Source organism: Lepus europaeus, chromosome 7 (assembly GCF_033115175.1).
Source record: "Lepus europaeus isolate LE1 chromosome 7, mLepTim1.pri, whole genome shotgun sequence".
Taxonomy (NCBI): Eukaryota; Metazoa; Chordata; class Mammalia; order Lagomorpha; family Leporidae; genus Lepus; species Lepus europaeus.
This window is the reverse complement of record NC_084833.1, coordinates 12,256,941-12,277,439: the sequence shown is the minus strand read 5'-3', so window position 1 is coordinate 12,277,439 and position 20,499 is coordinate 12,256,941. Positions and strand designations below refer to the sequence as shown.

The 20,499-nt window shown below is 40.8% G+C and overlaps 1 protein-coding gene across 3 annotated transcripts in view; it reads right to left on the bottom strand.

Annotated features, from left to right (window-relative positions):
- PATL1 (PAT1 homolog 1, processing body mRNA decay factor) overlaps nt 1-20,499 on the bottom strand; it is a 107,070-nt gene that overhangs the window by 63,321 nt on the left and 23,250 nt on the right. For 2 of the 3 annotated variants that reach the window (XM_062196077.1, XM_062196078.1), the window contains 8 exons: nt 20,351-20,474; nt 19,812-19,909; nt 18,156-18,215; nt 17,167-17,315; nt 15,089-15,248; nt 10,685-10,840; nt 8,576-8,667; nt 8,336-8,485 (listed from right to left, as the gene is read on the bottom strand). In XM_062196077.1, the coding sequence (XP_062052061.1) occupies nt 8,336-8,485; nt 8,576-8,667; nt 10,685-10,840; nt 15,089-15,248; nt 17,167-17,315; nt 18,156-18,215; nt 19,812-19,909; nt 20,351-20,474 (989 nt within the window). Of the gene's footprint in view, nt 1-6,367; nt 8,039-8,335; nt 8,486-8,575; nt 8,668-10,684; nt 10,841-15,088; nt 15,249-17,166; nt 17,316-18,155; nt 18,216-19,811; nt 19,910-20,350; nt 20,475-20,499 lie in introns of those variants that run through there. The other variant, XM_062196080.1, reaches the window with a different exon arrangement.

Sequence of the window (20,499 nt, the reverse complement as noted above, 5' to 3'; positions counted from 1 at the left end):
AATTGTCAAAAAGAACAAGCTAGCTGTGTATATATAACAAGATGTTTAGGAAAAAAAGACTAAAACATTTGTAATTCTTTGTATGCATATGCTATAGAAATTACTTGGAGGATAACACACTTAGCAGTGGTTTATAACTAAGTGATTGGTAGTGCTTTTCCTGGGGGATGGAATTTGAGATACTTTCCCTGTTATATGCAAATTTCTTTCTCATTAGTTAGACTGGCACAGTCTAGGCAATTTAAGATTTTATATCCACTACAGGCAAATACACATATCACTGATTACCTAGCTCCCTTCTAGATATTTCTCAGATCTCAAGTCTAACTTTGGTTAATACTGCTTTGGAGAATGAAGTCAGCTAACTTGGGAGCCTAGAGAGTCACCTTGAATGATAAATAAGTTTCTTAGGACAGCTTTATGTGCAACATTTGCAAAATAAAAAGCAAAGCCTGTCATGAGACATGCAATCTATTTGCAACTACCTATCTTATGCAAGAAGGAAGGTCGAAACAGTACTAGAAGAAAAAAGCAAGAAAAAAGGTCAAAACAATGCTATTAGGTAATTTAAGACAGTGAATCCTCAGATTATAGAACTGTTTCCTAAGAATCACATTTTTTTTGAAGTATCATGCTACCAGTGTATTTAAGCATAATTGGGAGGAGAGGAAAAGACTCCTTCAGTCTCCCCATTTCTCATGCAATGGCCTTCAGTGCTCCAGAAAATGAGAAGTCTGTCAAATTCAGAGTCATGTCTTGGTCTTATTCTAATGTTTAACAGCACAGCTTTGTTGATTCAGCCATCATTTTGGGAAAAAATGTAATTTAATACAAATACAGAGGCTTACTGGAACATGCAACTTGGATTTATTTAAAGGGGTTCTTCCCACCTTCAACTGGCATATGATCTTGAATGTTCATGATGGAGTAACTGACCACAATGCTGAGGAAAATCACAACATTTTCAGATTCCTAGCATATTCATCTGCTATGCAGTCAATTGCATGGCTCCAAAGTCAAGCACAATTTGATTAGACATTTTAGCCTTGCTAGAAGTTAGGTTTTCACTAGAAATAGATGGCTAGTATTTTAAATAGCTTTTAGAGAATAACTTTTGATTATAATAAAATACATACTCAAATTGAACACAAATTTGGAAAATATGGAAGAACAGGAACAATCATCTACACACAAAAATTCTTCACAACCCTTCCCTTAAAGGCTAATATTGCACTTGTTCATCCTCAATTGCATTCTTTTTTCTCATATATTTTTCTTTTCTTTTTTTTTTTTTTTTTTTTTTGACAGGCAGAGTGGATAGTGAGAGACAGACAGAAAGGTCTTCCTTTTTGCCGCTGGTTCACCCTCCAATGGCTGCTGCGGCTGGCGCATCTCGCTGATCCAAAGCCAGGAGCCAGGTGCTTCTCCTGGTCTCCCATGTGGGTGCAGGGTCCAAGGACTTGGGCCATCCTCCACTGCCTTCCCAGGCTATAGCAGAGAGCTGGCCTGGAAGAGGGGCAACCGGGATAGAATCCGGCGCCCCAACCAGGACTAAAACCCGGTGTGCCGGCGCCGCAAGGCGGAGGATTAGCCTGTTAAGCCACGGCGCCGGCCCTTTTTTCTCATATATTTTTTCTCCAGATTGTATACATACACAGAACATGTTTATTACTGAACATTATATTCTTAGTATTTTTGCACATAATTAGTTTTTAAAATTTTTTATTTATTTCTTTGAGAGGTAGTTACAGAGAGGGAGAGAAAGAGAGAAAGGTCTTCCATCCACTGGTTCACTCCCTAAATGGCTACAGTGGCCAAAGCTGGGCCAATCCAAAGCCAGGAGCCAGCAGCTTCTTCTGGGTCGCCTAGGTGAGTGTGGGGGCCCACGCATTTAGGCTGTCTTTCACTGCTTTCCCAAGCCACAGCAGAAAGCTGGATTGGAAGAGGTGCAGCTGGGACATGATCTGGTGCCATATGGGAAGCCAAGGCCACAGGCAGAGGCTTAGCCCCATTACGCCACAGCACTGGCCTCTGTAATTACTTTTTTCAAAAATACTTTTCAAGAATATCTTTCTCTGGGAATTTACCCAAAGGAAATGAAGTCAGCATATGAAAGAGTTATCTGTACTCCCATGTTTATAGTAGCTCAGTTCACAATAGCTACGACATGGCATCCACTCAGATGTTCATCAGCTGATGACTAAAGAGAATGTGGTATATATACACAACGGGATACTGCTGTCATAAAACAGAATGAAATCTGCCTTTCCCAACAAAATGAATGCAACTGGAATAATGAAATAAGCTAGTCTCAAAAAGACAAATATCATGTTTTCTCTGACATGTGGTAGTTAACATGGAACACAAAAAGGCGATGTATAAGAATGGAAGTGACATTTTGCTATTTGTTTACAGCCCTTACTTGTTGAACACTATAATTAGTGATATTAGGCTTGTGATAATCAAGTAAATTGAAATTGTTGTTGCAAAAATTAAAGGAAAAGAAAAGAAGGAAGGAGGGGATACTGAGGAAGAGAAGCATGGTTATCTCACAACTCTATCTATGAAATACATGAAATCTGTTCTCTATATTAATAAAAATTTAAAAAAAATTTTCTCTAAGAATATGAGCAATACAAACTGAAAAGGAAAAGAAAGTTCCCCATAACTCTACAACTTGGAGATAGGTATCAGTAAACTTCTTTCCAATATTCTCTGGGTTTCATTATAAATGAATTAAAAAAAAAAAAAAAAACTGGATTCAAAGAGCAGGTGCCATGGTACAGTGAGTTAAGGCTACTTTCTGTGACACTGGCATCCCATACCGGAGTGCTGGCTTGAGTCCTGGTCGTTCTGCTTTCAATCCAGCTTCTGCTAAATGCTCCTGGAAAGGCAGTGGAAGATGGTCCAAGCATCTGGATCCATGCCACCCACCTGGAAGACTGATGGAGTCCCAGGCTCCTGCCTTTGGTCTGGCCCAGCCCTGGCTGTTGTGGCCATTTGGTGAGTGAACGTGCAGATGAAGTGTCTCTCTGTAACTGCCTTTCAAATGTGTGTGTGTGTATGAATATGTATATATGATTTACTTATTTATTTGAAAGGCAGAGTTACAGAGAGAGGGAGACAGAGAGAGATCTTCCACCTGCTGGTTCACTCCCTAAACGGCCGCAACAACAGGGGGTGGGCCAGGCTGAAGCCAAGGGCCAGGAGTTTCTTCCAGCTCTTTCACATGAGTGTAGGGGCCCATCTGCTGCTTCCCCAGGTGCATTAGCAGGGAGCTGGATTAGAAGTGGAGCAGCTGGGACTTGAACCGGTGCCTGTATGGAATACTAGTACTACAGGCAATGGCTTTACCCGCACCACAGCACCAGCACTAAATATTTCTTTAAAAAAAGTTGGATTCAAAACATATATATATGCATTTTCCTCTTTGCCTAAAGACTTTCTGTGATTATGTTGCCTTTCTGTTGTCTGACAGATTATTGTGATGTTGAACACTTAGGTTCTAATTTTTTAAATAAAGCTGTGATGAGTATAATTGCTTTGTAATCTTTCCTTAAAGAAAAAAGAAAGGCAGAGTTGTAAGAGGGACAGGTAATTCTGCAATTCACAAGTTCACTCCCAAAATGGCCACAATGGTTGGGGCTGGGTCAGGATGAAACCAGGAACAACATTTAGTTCTCCCACATGGGTGGCAGGGGGCTAGAAATGGAGCATCTGTGACTCAAACCAGCACTCATATGGACACCAGTGCTGCAGGCAGTGGCTTAACCTGTGCATCACAGGGCTGGCCCTGATGAATAATTTTTTTGCAGATTTATTTACTTATTTGGAAGTCAGAGACACAGAGAGGAGAGACAGAGAAGTCTTCCATCCACTGGTTCACTTCCGAATTGGCCGCGACAGTGGGAGCTGCGCTGATCCAAAGCCAGAAGCCAGGAGCTTCCTCTGGGTCTCCCATATGGGTGGCAGGGATCCAAGTACTTGGGCCCTACTACTTTTCCCAGGCCATTAGCATGAAGCTGGATCAAAAGGGGAGCAGCTCAGACTCAAACCGGCATCCATGTGGGATATGCCAGGATGCTGGCCCCTGGGTCTTTTTTCTTATGTAAGATTGCAAACATTGATGCCTGTTTTAACTGTCCCATATTGTAAATTATTTTAGTACCCCCGCCTAAGTTGATAATTTTTGACATCTATGAGCAGGGAAGTTAATATTACCCTGAATGGTTACTGTAAGATTAGAAAATAATTTTTAAAAGCCTCTTGAATTTTATCTGATACATACTCTGACTCAACCAGCCATCAATTAGTATTGTTAGTGTAAACTATTGTTATAGTCATAAAATAGAAGCACTTATTTCTTAGTCTTTTTCCTCACAGAAAACATACATTTTCTGGTCTAGGGCTTGTATTGCCCAAGTTGTAGCAGCACAATAAAAGAGTGCACACACAGGTGAGTTCCTACCTTGGTTCTCCCACTAGTGGGTCTTCACTGTTCTCTCAGAGCTTCACCACCTATCTCAAACCTAAGGGCTACACTGCTGAAGTCTTCCTCACTTCAGACATTCTGAATCTGATCTTGGGGGAATGCAGGGGAAACACTGGGTCAGTCCACACGAAAAGCATTTACCTAATGACACTTGGTGTTCATTTATGTTAAGAAGTGAGAATAAGTCTTTTACTTGAAGATAATTTTATTCCCTCACAGCAATAATATCCTGTATGAGTCCCCTGCTCTGCTGCCCACTAGGTGTGTACCCAAGGCAAGCAATTTAGCCTTAAGGAGCACATTTCCTGCTGAGGAAAAATTAAGCTTTATGTAAGTAGGAGCCCAATGTTAAATTATCTCCCTCTTTCCCATACTAAACTTTTTTTTGGCTTTTATCTACTTGTTCGTTGTCTTTTTGAGCATTTTAGTATAAAAATGATACTTAAGTCTAAAGTAATTAAATTTATACATTTATACAGTGGCCTTTTCCCTTTTGAGTAGGTGTGCTTTAAGAGCTAAGGGAGTATTATCCATGAGAGCAGCTAAATACAAAGCAAGTTGCTTAAAGTTTTGGAAGTGCGGGCATTTGGCATGCCAAATAAGTTGGTAAGACACGCTTAGGACAGCTGTATCCCTTATTAGAATGCCAGGGTTTAAGTCTTGACTTCTCTACTCCTATTTCTAGCTTCTTGCTAATGGGCACCTTGGGAGGCAGCAAGAGATGGCTCAAGTACTTGGGTCCCTATCATATACGTGGGAGACAGAGATTGAGGTTTTTTTTTTTTAAAAAAAAGATTTTATTTCTTTATTTGAAAGTCGGAGTTACACAGAGAGGAGAGGCAGAGAGAGGTCTTCCATCTAATGGTTCACACCCCATTGGCTGCAATGGCTGGAGCTGTGCTGATTGGAAGCCAGGAGCTAGGAGCTTCCTCTGGGTCTTCCCATGCAGGTGCAGGGGCCCAAGGACTTGGGCCATCTTCTACTGCTTTTCCCAGGCCATAGCAGAGAGCTGGATCAGAAGTGGAGCAGCTGGGTCTCAAACTGGTGCCCATATGGGATGCCAGCACTGCAGGCGGCGGTTTTACCTGCTAGGCCACATCGTCAGCCCCGGGGATTGAGTTAACTCCTGGCTTTTGCCTGGCCCAGACCTGACTGTTGTGGCCACTGAGAAGTGATTCAGTGAATAAAAGATCTACACCTTCCAAATAAAATGAAAATAAACAACAACCAAACAAATCTCAGGGGAGATTTGTTTATGTTTACAGATAGGATGGAGAAAATGAACCATAGTATATTTACTAAAGTTTGTAACTCTGCTTTGTAGTTTACATGGAGGGATGGGGGAGGACATGAGCACTGCTGCAGCAGTTAAGGCGCGGCTGTGGGACGCCTGCTCCCACGTCGGAGCACCTGGGTCTGAGTGTTACCTCTGTTCTGGCTCTACTTGCAATTCCAGCTTCCTGCTATGTATACCCTGGGAAACACCAGGTGAGAGCTCAAGTACTTGGGAACTTGCCAGCCACATGGGAGACTCAGATTGAGTTCCTGGCTCCTAATTCTGGCCTGGCCTGGCTGTTGTGGGCATTTGGGGAGTGAACAGGTGGATATGGGATTTCTCTATCCATTAAATTAAAAAGAACAAAAAAACAAAAAACAGGGTCGGGGAGGGAAAGAAAAGCATCTCAGCTTTTAGACATAATATTTATGCCTTCCTTATAACAAAAATAAAAAGTAAAAAACTAAGTGATAATATCTTTATCAATCTTCAGTATCAAGAAGCTTTCCAGTCTGTATCCAAATATGATAGAAACACATTACAAATCACTGTCAGAAGTAAAAAATAAAAGTAGAAATGCAGGCACACATTTTCTTCAAGTATACAATTTGTTTTTATTTACAATACCCTATAAAAATGTAAATTTAGAAACTTTTACTTTAATTAGAACCAAACAAAAAAAGATAAAGCACAGTAAGGAAGAAATAATAATCAAGTATTCACTTGATCAGTGTGAAGGGAAGGTAGGAAAGGCGCCTAATGGCAAGTTCAGACAATGTGGAGGAAGTCTAGGCAATGTCACTGGGGGAACAGCTGGTGGAGCCTGGAGCTTCAGAAGGGGAAAAATGGAGATGGAGAACAGGGGCAGCTGGCTATCATAGAGGATTTTACTGTTGTACAATACATGTATGTGCAAAATACTTATTCTCTTTAAATGTCATAGCCTGTCCCTCCTACTACATTCGAAAAAGTAAGAACAGCAGAAAGTAGATCAGGATGGTAATTAGAATTAATGTTTTTGTTTTCTTCAGGGCTTATAATCACTAGGGACCAAAACTCTTTATCCTAGTTGATTGCTGAACAGGAGAGGGGTAGGTAAGTGAGAAAGATCATGGAAGACCCTCACTGCTAGAATTCAAACCCAGGCCCCTGGCTGCCTCGGAATGGGACTTGGGTGAGATAGAATAGCGAGGATAGCAGGTCTGCCCATCGTGTAGAGGAAACTGAAGAGCACTCAGGTAAAACTTAGCTTCCATGGTTACATTTGAGGTTTTCTCCCATGGCATCAACTGAAAATGGGGAAGAAAAGTAAAAGCATGGCTTACAGAAGTAGTCTCAGGAAGACAGGGTGAGTGTGCAAAAAGCTACACTGCAGAAGCAGGTTTAAGTTAGGATCATCTTGGTGATCTTGAATGCACTTGAGGGGACAGGCTCAAGTATGCTGTAGTTGTAGCAAGAAAAAGGCTTAACCGTGTGCTGTTTCCATTAAAGAGGACCAAACAAAGGAAACAAAGGTGGGAGGAGAAAAAGGACTTCTCAGCCTAGAGGTTGGCATCAGCCAATTATGAATTCTGATTTTATTAAACATGCTACAACCCTGTATTTATGGAAACCAATAGAACCCATAAAATTAATTAAAAGAAGGAATAGAAATAGATTAAAAATACATCAGCTGGTTTTGTGTTTAGAGGAGGTATGTGTCAATTAAATATTTTTCAATCTAAAATTGATTCTTTAAGGACCCTCTGGAGACCATATTAATGTATGTTTAGGGGTAAGTTTATGTATATATATTTCTATGTTTTGATTTCTACTTGGTTTTCCTATAGTCATATTAATATGGGACAATAAAAGGAGATTTGAATAGGATGAGGGAAGGAATCCTTTGGTAGGCTATAATCTAATTTGAATTGTAGTAGTGATGTTGGGGAAAAGGGAGATATTATATTTGTGTCTCTAGGGCAAAGAAAATGCAAAATTGAGAAGAATTGAGTAAAAGGAGGACATGCAGAATTGTAACACAGAAGGTAAAGAAGAAACCAGCAGAAGTATCACCCAGCCAAATTTCACAGAGCAGTGGGGAACTACCTGGCACATGGAAACAACCCCTGGAACCAGGAGTTGATCCCACAAGACTTTGCTTTGGGCAATAAGCTACCTTCCCTCCCTCATTAAAAACACTCCATTGGTTGATGGCAGCAGTGCAGGTGGCAGCCACAAGGAGGTACAGGACACATTTGGAGATCTTTTATCGTATCCCCTGAACTAGCCTAAGGGTATAAAGAAAGAGAGAAAGGAAACTTGTTTGTATAAATAACTTAAACAGAAGGCAATCTTTGCATTAAAATTACATTCTTATTAGAATTCTTATAACATAATACCCACGATTTAGTATTGTAGTCAACTTCTGTGAGGGCACTGTGGTACCCAAAATCTTTACAACTAGTAGATACATATTTAGTAAAAGTCTTTAACATCTTCCACCAAATTTAGTTTTGCCCCTCCCCCATCATAACTTCTAAAGTGCCAACTGTAACAAGATAGGAACTTTCTTGTTTCAAACTTACTGCAGTTTTGTCTCCAGCAAATTCAGTTTCTGCCGGTCAACATAGCGAGAAAAGAGGGACACTAGGTTTGTGGGCATAGAGATCGGCTTGGCCAGGGCTGCTTGGGGAATCCGGAGGAGTTCTCGTGTTGCCATGAACATCACTTCAGTCCTGAGGGAAAACCCATAACAATATGAGAAAAAAAAAAACCAGATTATCTGAAAGAACCTAAACTTTAAGAAGAAACCACTTCATACTGACCACTGGTTATTCTGCGTTGATTCTACAGCAGGGTCTGAATTCTGTAGGTCTTCCCCACGGCTCAGAAGGATGAGGAGCAATGACAGGCCAAACTAGAAAAAAAGACAGGGAATCAAACTCAACAGTAGAGCTAAACTTCCTTCACCACTGTGGAAGGGTCCTGACGTCTGATGGGAGCTGCACTATCAAATAAACTCAATGCTGGGCTTCTCCGTGAAACCAGGCAAAGAGCAGACAACTCTGAGTGGAGAGGCTGTCTCTCCAGGCTGCACTCTGGCAGTGGTGCCAGAACTTAGCCTTGGCAATGGAATGTCAGTGTTCAGCAGTCCTCTCTGCTGTCCACCCTGAGAGGAAAAGATGACTTTTCCCTGCCATAATATGAGAACTGGCTTCTTCTCCTCCTCCCACTTGGAACCAAAATGGATTAAGCAGGAAAGTCAAACTCAGACAAAGTTTGATATAGAAAATTCAAATTCATGTAAACAAAAAGAAAAAAACATTAAATAGAGTTAAGATGTTCTGAACGAATAAAAATGGTGTTAAGGGGCCAATGTTGTGGTGTAGTGGGTAAACCGACAACCTGTGATGCCAGCATCTCATATGGGTGGCAGTTTGAGTCCCAGCTGCACCACTGCAGATACAGCTCCCTGCTAATGTGTCTGGGAAAGCAGTTGAAGATGGCCCAAGTTCCCACGTGGAAGACCCAGAAGAAGCTCTTGGCTTTGGTCTGACCTAGCCCTGGCTGTCGCAGCCATTTGGGAAATAAACAAGCAGATGGAAACTCTAACTCTGTCTTTCAAATAAATAAAACAAAAACAAAAACAACAATAACAAAAAAACCAAAAAACCACCAACAACTTAGGAAACTGTACAAAGGGTGATTGATTAGGGTTCAAAGAAAAAAATCCTTGGGGCCAGCGCTATGGCCCACCAGGTTAATATGCTGGCCTAAAGCGCCGGCATCTGATATGGGCGCAGGTTTGAGTCCCAGATGCTCCACTTCCGATCCAGCTCTCTGCTATGGCCTGGGAAAACAGTAGAAGATGGCCCAAGTCCTTGGGCCCCTGCACCCACGTGGAAGACCTGGAAGAAGCTCCTGGCTCCTGGCTGCGGATTGATGCAGCTCTGGCCCTTGTGGCCATCTGAGGAGTGAACCAGCGGATGGAAGACCTCTCTCTGTGTAACTCTAACTTTCAAATAAATAAATAAATAAATCTTTAAAAAACATCCTTATAAAAGGACAGTTTTACCCAGAAATAGAGGTTGTTAGCAGGAGTCTAAAAGAGAAAAAGGAGGCCGGTGCCGAGGCTCAATAGGCTAATCCTCTGCCTTGCGGCGCGGGCACACCGGGTTCTAATGCCAGTCGGGGCACCGGATGCTGTCCCGGTTGCCCCTCTTCCAGGCCAGCTCTCTGCTGTGGCCCGGGAGTGCAGTGGAGGATGGCCCAAGTGCTTGGGCTCTGCACCCCACGGGAGACCAGGAGAAGCACCTGGCTCCTGGCTTCGGATCAGCCGCGGCGGCCATTGGAGGGTGAACCAACAGCAAAAGAAGACCTTTCTCTCTGTCTCTCTCTCTCACTGTCCACTCTGCCTGTCAAAAAAAATAAATAAATAAAATAAAAGAGAAAAAGGATAAATAGATGTAGGGCTACTAAAACTTAACAACATACGTTAGAGACTCAACTGTACAAAATTTTTACTCAGGAGTAAAAACAGGAAACAGTCTCAATTGGCTAGGTTGAAAATGCAAACAGTGACACCAATATTCATGTATTGTATAAATCACAACTACAATGGGTCTTTTTTGAAAGGGAGCTGAAGTATCCTGGGACTCCAATCCACCTTTTGGAGTTTACCTTAGAAAATGTTACAAAGAAGGGCAAGGAAGAAAAACTGGATCCCCGATGACACATACTGAACTACTATACCAGATGTATTTCACATGAAATACATAAAATTATATTTCTAGCTTGTTACTAAGAGCTTAATATAACTCCTGACAGAAAGAAGCCTTTGGTTCAAATTACCACAGCCATAGCAGACATTATTTTCACCTATAATTTAAACTCAGATAGCTATAAAGTTCAGTAATATAAGAGGAAAACACTACCTTGTTCTGGAGCACAGCAGTGAGGTGAGGGTTGGAGGGTGCTGGTGCAGGTGCACTTTGAGGTAGGTTCATTAGCTGTTGCAGAAGGCTGGTGACAGTCACTGATGGAAGATGATAGAGGAGGAGAGAGAAGGGACTCAGTAAGCATGGCAGCACCTACAAAATATAAACAAAGCATTATATCCTGGCAGCTGTGACCAACTGCCATTCAACAATGGCTGCAGCTGTCACCTGGATAATATTTAAGGAAAAGGTGACAATTCTAGCAGATATGACTAGAAACTTAACAATGGGTTCAAAGGTATCTACTGGAAACTTTTAAATCGCTATATTTGCAATGGAAATGCCAAGACACGCATGAATCAAAGATATAAAATCACTTTTTAATACATATAAAGATTCATGCTTGGCCGGTGCCGTGGCTTAACAGGCTAATCCTCCGCCTTGCGGTGCTGGTACACCCGGTTCTATCCCAGTTGCCCGGTCGGGGCGCCGGATTCTATCCCGGTTGCCCCTCTTCCAGGCCAGCTCTCTGCTATGCCCGGGAAGGCAGTGGAGGATGGCCCAAGTGCTTGGGCCCTGCACCCGCATGGGAGACCAGGAGAAGCACCTGGCTCCTTGCTTCGGATCAGCGAGATGCGCCGGCCGCAGCGGCCATTGGAGGGTGAACCAACGGCAAAAAGGAAAACCTTTCTCTCTGTCTCTCTCACTATCCACTCTGCCTGTCAAAAAAAAAAAAAAAAGGTTCATGCTAAAACAGTATTTTAACTCATTCCACAAATATTTAAATGCCTTACAAAGTACCAGGCACTGGAAGCTGATAACAAATGGTAAACAGAACACAAACCCTCAGAGATCTAAAGTAAAGTAGGAAAGACTTGGTATTTCAATACATCGTGAGAAACACTGTATGACAGAATAAATTCAGAGTGTTCCAGAATTAGTGATAAGTATTTTCAGACTTAGTTGTATCTTACCTAGCTCATTGAGAAAATGGATATGATTAGCCAATTCTCACAATTAGAGAAGCTAAGTGATCAGAAACTTAAGTGTTCAGTTACATAGCAAGGAGCCAGAAACAAAACCCAAGTCTGTCAAATTCTAACCTTCTAGTGATCCATTCCTTTTTGCCAAGTGGCCCAGAATGAAAAGTTAAAATAAGAAAAACTGGGTTATAAAACATAAAATCAACAGTGCTTCCACGAACTCAAAGTAGACCTTTTTTTTGGTGGCCTATTACTTTAAATAAAAATTTTATGGTAATTTTACAACATATACAAAAGCACAAAGAACAGTATGAGGAAGTTCATGTATCCCCCACCTACTTCAAATCAACATTTTGCCAAACTTACTAAATTGCTATCACATCATTTGCTTTAAAAGTACTTGTATGCATCTCTATAACTTTTTTTCACAAAATCACATGTAACAAAATTAGCAAATTTAATATCATCTAACATGTACTCCAAATTCAGATTTTTCCAATTGCCCCAAAAGTCTCTTTTAGCAGCCAATGTGTCCTAATCATGACTCAATGAAGATTCATACACTGCAATTGGCTGATAAGTCTTTAAAAATCTGTAATAGTTTCTGTGCCACTGCCCAGCTCCCTTTGTCATTTATTTGTATTTTTTGCATTTATCCCATAGTTTGGATGTGGCTAATTGCATCTCCATGGTGTCACTTAACAGGTTCTGCTATACTTCCCCCCTATATATTGACAGAATTGCAGGTTTGATTAGATTCGGGCTCACTGCAGGGGTATGGGGAGTGGAGGTGGTGGTGGTACTGGTGGTGGCAGGGGCATTGAAAAAAATTTCCTGGGTACAGCTGTGTGCTTTGTTACATCCCATCACTCAGAAGCACACAGTGCTTGGTTGTGCCATTTACTAGTGATGACTGCATCAGTGTGGGTTCAGGTATTATCAGCCTGCTCCAACCACTATATAGTTCTCCATTTGTTTTTTACCTAAAGCTGTCAGCAATGAGAAATGATCACTGTCCAGACTGACTGGTTGCCCTTATATTAGGGCACACAAAATGGCCACTTTCTAATTTTATCCCTTCTTTTGCTAAATTCTTTAGCTAAATTCTTCTATAAAGAACTCTTTGTGTATTATCAACTCTCTGGTAACCATGCCATTTAGTTGAATTAGAAAGGCTGGATAGATTAATGCTTCTATCTTTTCCTTTGTTTACCAATTTTCAGAATAATGAGTTGAATTCCAAAGGTGTTCAATGTGTTTTCGGTATAATTATGAACTCATTAAATTAAACATATCTGATATATTCTAATCCATTGCTTTACTTTTTCCTTCTGACACAAATCATCTCACTTTTGGCTAATGGGAGCCTCTTCAAGATTATCTGTGCATCCTTTGGACTGGTCCTCAGTAATCTATTAGCTTCCTAGAATGAGATACTCCAGGATTATTTTGTACAGTTTATGCCTCAGAACTGGAATTGCTACTGCTTTAACCAAGTGTTTCTCATTAGCTGGAAAACTCCATGAAGGCGTGCAATTTGTATTACTAGCTCCTGGCATCTAGAATGAGGTGCTGTATTTCTAGGACATGAAAGAGTATCTGGTACAGAGAAATATTCAATAAATATTTGCTGAATGAACAAAGCATGCCCAGTCTGGTTTTCATTTATGAGTTCCTGTGAGATAATGATGAACAAATGCCTCATTGCCTACAGTTTATGTACTCTAAGTAGCTGTTACTTTTTGGTCTGGTATTCTCTTATTCACGTTCTTAAACTTTCCTCCAATCCATTTTTCATTCTTGGAATCTTTAAAAAAATGCACTGTCTCATCCTACTTTATTTTTTCCTATGATGAGACCTAAATTTCTCATTTATTTCTGCAGATGGTAAAATTTCAAGGGTCTACAGAAAGAATACTTTCCAACTCTTTCATGGCATTTCACTTATAAAGTATCCTGACATCACTTGTATTCAACCTGTTGCCTACTCCAACAGGTACACTGATACATTTTATTCCTCTGAATCTCACAATCATTAATATTAATCCTCTATCCTACTCTTAACAACTTGTTTTAAATTTTCTAAGATCAGTGAAAATTTCGCAAATCTATCAAGTGCTTTGACAGCGATAAACAGAAACGCTAACCAAGAATTAACTTATAAACTTAATGATAATGTTTCAAATTTAGATTACAACAAAAATTATTAAAAAGCATTGGCTTGATTTCTGTGGGACCCCATTTAAGTCTACAGGTTAATGTTAAACTACTAGCAGTCCAATGAGTGATACTTTATAGCTAGCAAAGTAATCAAGACTAGAAATTTTCAACTCCAGTGGGTGTCAGATTCAGCTGGGACCTTGTTAAAGACACAAAGCCCTCCTCCTTGTAAATTCTAAGTCAGTAAAAGGGTAGTGCTAAATTACTTAATTCCCAAGTAATAAAGATACAGACCATATCTTCACAGTTCCATCAAGTAAGATGGAACTGTTGTTTTCTTCATGTTTAGAAACATGGTCCGTATATCAAATATGTGCTTAGAAATATGGGTCTGGGCCGGCGCTGTGGCTTAACAGGCTAATCCTCCGCCTTGCGGCGCCAGCACACCAGGTTCTAGTCCCGGTTGGGGCACCGGACTCTATCCCGGTTGCCCCTCTTCCAGGCCAGCTCTCTGCTATGGCCCGGGAAGGCAGTGGAGAATGGCCCAAGTGCTTGGGCCCTGCAACTGCAAGGGAGACTAGGAGAAGCACCTGGCTCCTGGCTTCGGATCAGCGAGATGCGCCAGCCACAGCGGCCATTGGAGGGTGAGCCAACGGCAAAAAAGGAAGACCTTTCTCTCTGTCTCTCTCTCTCACTATCCACTCTGCCTGTCCAAAAAAAAAAAAAAAAAAAAAGAAAAAGAAAAAAAGAAAAAAAAGAAAAAAAAGAAATATGGGTCTGGAGCACTCAAGATTCTGCTTTAATCAAATCAGGGGTTGGCGCTCTGGCATAGTGAGCTAAAGCCTCTGTGAGCAGCACTGGCATCCCTATGGGCACCAGTTTATAACCTGGCTGCTCCTCTTCCAATCCAGCTCTCTGGTATGGCCTAAGAAAGCAGTAGAAGATGGCCCAAGTGCTTGGCCCCCTGTACCCACATGGGAGACCTGGAAAAAGCTCCTGACTTGGGATTGGCCTAGCTTTGGTCATTGCAGCCATTTGGGGAGTGAACCAGCAGATGGAAGACCTTTCTCTTTGTCTCTCCCTCTGTCTGTAACTCTACCTCTCAAATAAATAAACAAATCTTTAAAAAAAAAAAAATCAAACCATACTACCAAAAGTGAGAGAAAACAACACAAAGGGCAGAGAGGAAAAGAAATCTGGATTCTAGAAATCTTAACTATGAAGACCGAAAGCCAACAAGTCCCTCATAATGGATCACCTCATCTTGTGCATCCTTCTTGATAAGGAAAGGGAGGTTCCTGGCTGTTGTCATGAGAATGTCAGCTGCTTGCTCTGTGGAGAGGAAGGGAAGAATGCGGGCAACCATTCTCTTCCCTTTTCGGATACACATAATCTGTACAAAGTGGTCATCACTTGGCCTGCACAAGAAGAAAAATACCAACCAGGTCAGCAAGAACAATATAACAAACTCTCATTTTGTCTTGCTTAGTTGTTACTATATGAACATACATTTATTTTCATAGCAATCTATAGTGCTAAATAGTGAGAATTACTTCTCCAACTCTCAAAACATAAAAAGTAAATGTTTGGGGCCAGCACAGTAGAGTAGTAGGTTAAGCCTCTGGTTGTGGCGCTGACATCCCATGTGCACCAGTTTGAGTCCCAGCTAATCCTCTTCTGGCTCTGTTCCCTGCTAATGGCACAGGGAAGCAGTGGAAGACGGCCCAAGTGCTTGGGCCCCTGAACCCACATGGGAAACCTGAAGATGCTCCTGGCTCTTCAGATCGGCCCAGCTCCAGCCATCATGGCCATTTGGAGAGTGAACCAGCAGATGGAAGACCTTTGTCTCTATCTCTCCCTCTGTTTGTAACTCTACCTCTCAAATAAATAAATAAATAAAAATCTTACAAAAAGAAGAATTTTTTTTCATAAATGTAGAAAATTATTTCAAAAATTATACATTAGGGGCCGGCACTGTGGCACTGGCATCCCATATGGGCACTGGGTTAAGTCCTGGCTGCTCAACTTCTGATCCAGCTCTCTGCTATGGCCAGAGGAAGCTGTCCTTGGGCCCCTGAACTCAACTTTCTTTTTTTTGTTTGTTTGTTTTGTTTTTTCTTTGCGCTTTTTTTTTTTGTCTTTTTTTATTTTTCTTGCACTCAACTTTCATGGGAGATCCAGAGGAGGCTCCAGGCTCCTGGCTTCATGAAGAAATGGGCCCATGGAATTCATAGGCATTTGTAATGACTTTTTCTCTCATATTCTTGGGAACACTTTTCCATGTCAATAAAAATATTTCCGCTCCTATACATTTTAAACTTGGTAACTTTAAACTACATAACATCCCTAATACGTGGATAAACCACATTTATTCAACCAGTGCCATTAGCCGAACTCCAAAAAAAGATGCGCTGAAAAGAAAGTATTTGTTATTCTTTGCCCTAGATTAGAAGCAGTCTTCTTGAAAGGGCAAAGGGAGTGGGAGCCATTAGGAGATGAAGTCTGCTTGCATTCAGCAAACAAGTATTTGGTATTCACAGAATATTTATTATTAATAAGTCTTTTTCAGAAAATGGGAGATAATAAAGAGAGACAAAGAAGAGCTTAGTCTTCATTGGAAAATTGACTAGTATATAGCATATAAATATTCTATGGGAATCTCAAGGAACTAGAAATATTTATACCTCCTATATTAGTAGGAAAGCAAATACATAAAATTAGAAGGCTGGACATGTCAGTAATCATGAACCAGAATACAATCTGGTTAAAAAATAAAAGCCCCGGTTGACCCTCTTCCAGGCCAGCTCTCTGCTGTGGCCAGGGAGTGCAGTGGAGGATGGCCCAGGTCCTTGGGCCCTGCACCCCATGGGAGACCAGGATAAGCACCTGGCTCCTGCCATCGGATCGGCGCGGTGCGCCGGCCGCAGAGCGCCTACCGCGGCGGCCATTGGAGGGTGAACCAACAGCAAAAGGAAGACCTTTCTCTCTGTCTCTCTCTCTCACTGTCCACTCTGCCTGTCAAAAAATAAAAAAAAAATAAAAATAAAAAAAATAGATAAATAAAAGCCCAATTAATGTTCCTCACTGTACCTCCAAAACCTAGCATAGTCTTTAGTAAACATTAAACACGTATTTGCTAAATAATAAATACATTCAGAATACAGATTATTTTTCTGACTGGAAATTATTAAGAAATGGCTTTATATGAAGTGGAATTTGAGTTAGATCAAAAGAATAGATCCAGAACTTACAGATATGGTAGGAAAAGGAAGAAATATAAAACTCAGAGGAGAGTCTAGCTAGCCTCCTGATTTCCTCAAAGTACACAATGCTCACCTCTCTTGTCCAGGCAATTTCCCCCTTAAGTTGTCATACATGCTACAAATTTTGTGCTTTCTTTCCTCCATCAGGGCAGGTCGCTCTTCTTCTAGACTTAAGAGGTATCGTCTCTCATAATCCTCCACATCAAGGAGTAAGCTATAGGTCTAAGGAAGAGACAAAAGCAGGCCAAATACAGGCTAGGTCAGGATCACAGAGCATTAAAGAGCTTCCCAGTTTAGGATTATCAGATAAAGACAAAAGAGTGAAAACTCAAGAGAGAGATTAAAAAAAAAAAAAAAAAAGTCAAACATTGAAATGACTTAAAAAGTTCCTCAAACATCATTACTCCTCCCTGATCGTCATCTAGCAGGTAAAGGTAATAAAATAATTAAACTTAGCACTACCCGATGAGAAAACCAGTATCATCTCCTTTTTTACAGATGAAGAAATTCAGAGCAGCAAACAAAGGTTAAATAACTTGCCAAAGTCACAGTGTCAGGAATGGAAATGACAGGCATGGTAGCTTGGTTCTGGACTCTATGCTCTTAACCACTCTGCTCTATGGCTTTGTGCCATTGTATTTATATTTTACAAACCAATTTCCTATATATATCTGATTACCCTGAGAACTCAGAATAGAACCCATCACCCAGGGAGTACCCAATGAATATCTGTGAACTGACTTGACCTAATTAATCCATACATGAAACAATTTAATCTTTCTCCTCATTCTATCAGGCTTAGAAAATAACCTGCACAAAGCTATTCAGCTATAACTGAACAAGCTTGGACAAAAGCCCAGTACTTTTAACTTTAACTACAGTGTTCTTTCCATGATGCCCAAGGTGAGGTGTATCACAATCCTTTCTAGAGTGCTGTGCTACACGACAGGCACTTAAATATATTCACCAATGAAAATCAAACACCAATTGCTTCCACTTCTTGTATACATATACTTTTGACACTTATCTGAAACTAACTGCTTCAACAAATTTAAAACTTACTTTTTCAATTATAACAAGGGTTTTTCTTCTCTTGTCTCGAACCTGTTTTTCTTTTGTCTCCTAAAAAAGATTAAGACTATTCAATGTGAACTCTTTATTATCTCTGTTAAAAAAAAATGATCAAGTGTGCATTTCTAGATTCATTCATTCATTCATTCTGAAAATACTTATGAGAAAAGAATCTTAACTCTCTGAAAGTTAATAACCTAAAACAATACTAGTGTGGACAAAGGACAGTTTACTTAAATCAAACCACACACAAACTATTGAACTGAATTCATAGACAGGTAAATGATAATTATAGAATACAGCAGCATATAAAGATACAGGAAAATCTTCAACACATAGAAAACAGTAAATTTTAAAAAAAGATTTATTTATTTATTTGAAAATCAGAGTTAGAGTGAAAGTGAGAGACAGACAGACAGACAGAGAAAGGAGAGACCTTCCATTCTCTGGTTCACTCCCCAAATGGTTGCAATGACCAGGGCTGGACCAGGCTGAAGCCAGGAGCTTCATCAGGGTCTCCTACACAGGTGCAGGGGTCCAAGCACTTGGGCCATCTTGCGCTACTTCCCTAGGCACATTAGCTGGGAACTGGATTAGAAGTGGAGTAGCCAGGCTGGCGCTCATATGGGATGCTGGTGCTGCAGATGGCTGCTTACATCATAGTGCCAGCACCAACAGTAATTTTTAAATCAGTAAGCTGGAGTAAATATGATGTATATGAATTTAAAAGTTTTATACCAAAATAAACATACCTTTTTTCTCACAAGGTGTCTTAAATTTATACTTTTAATTATTACATATTTGAAAGGTATAAAGAGAAACAGGTAGACTTCCCAAATGCCTGTAATAGCTGGGGCAGGGCCATGGCCAAAGCCAGGTGCAAATCCAGGTCTTCCAAAGTAGTGGCAGAGACTCAACTATCATCTGATGCCTCTCAGGTGCCCATCAGCAAGAAGCTGGAATTACAAGTGGGGCTGTAATGTGAACTCTGGCACTCCAATGACAGGTGGGCATCCCAAGTGGCATTTTAACTGCTATGACCCCTCCACAAACTTTGTTTTTTAAGTATTTTATTTATTTATTGGAAAGGCAGAGTGACAGAGAGGGAGGGAGAGGAAAGCAGGGAAGGAGGATGAGAGAGAGAGAGAGATCCATCTTCCAGGCCAAAGCCAGGAGCCCAAAACTTCACCTGGGTTTCCTACATGGGTACCAGGGGCCAAAGCACTTGTACTGCTTCTACAGCTTTCCCAGGCATATTAGCAAGAAGCTACATCAGAAGCAGAGCAGCCAGGACTTGAACCAAGCACTCCAACACAGGATGCTGGCCTTGCAAGCCACAGCTTAAGCCTACGTGCCACAATGTCGGTCCCCTTTCATAAACTTTTTGAAATATAGTTGTAGATGCTATCTGAACCAAAAGTTATCTAGTCCAGAGACTCCTGCCACCCCAGGCCCAGTCTGGATGCCTTAGAAATGAAGGTACTAATAACAGCGTATCTGTGGAAAACCAGAATGCTGTAACATTTCAGACGGAAGTTCTGGGTTAGACTACAAACAATTCTACCATGCCTGATCTCATTTCAGTGAGCCCCAAACAAGTGGTGAAGGCCCACCCATTCTTAAAAATACAATTTTGCTTAAACTTACATCATCTTCACTCCGAGATGTCACAACAGCATCGATCATTTTTCGAGGATTATTCACACTAGAGACAGTAAGCTTTCCCAAGGAGCCCTCAAACTGCACTGTAAGAATAAAAAATTTTTCAATAAAGTAAAAACTCAGCAATGTAGGAAGCAGTATTCAAAGATCTTTACTTTCTCTGTTCTTTATTCATAGTATACTACAAAAGCAGATTATTTAACCTACCCTTTTTTTGTTGCAATAATTATCAAAATAAAAGTCTACTGTACTTTCTTCCCCTTTTACCTATCTGAGTGATACTGAAAATTGTAACAGGTTTTAAAAAATTATGAAATTTCAAGTAGAAAAGAGCCTGAAAGGTCCTCTGTCACACTACTCATTCTATGCTTGAACAAAGGCTGATCTTTGCATTTATTAAAGACAATGGTATTTTGTAAGTAATTTTCAAATACCTGTATCTGTCTATATGCATGGCTGACTCAATTTTAGCACATCAACAGCATTTCAAATTTCTCTTACAGGCCTGGGGATCAGGATCTTACCAGGTTTGTAAGCATGCTCCAGTTTGGCCACCTGAGGAGTGATAAGCTTGGTGCGTTCTTTTTTAGGGCCATCACCTTGTATTTCTTCAGCAGCTGAGAGCTTCTCCAGTTTTTCAAAGTAATTCTATCACATGAGAAGGTAATTGTAG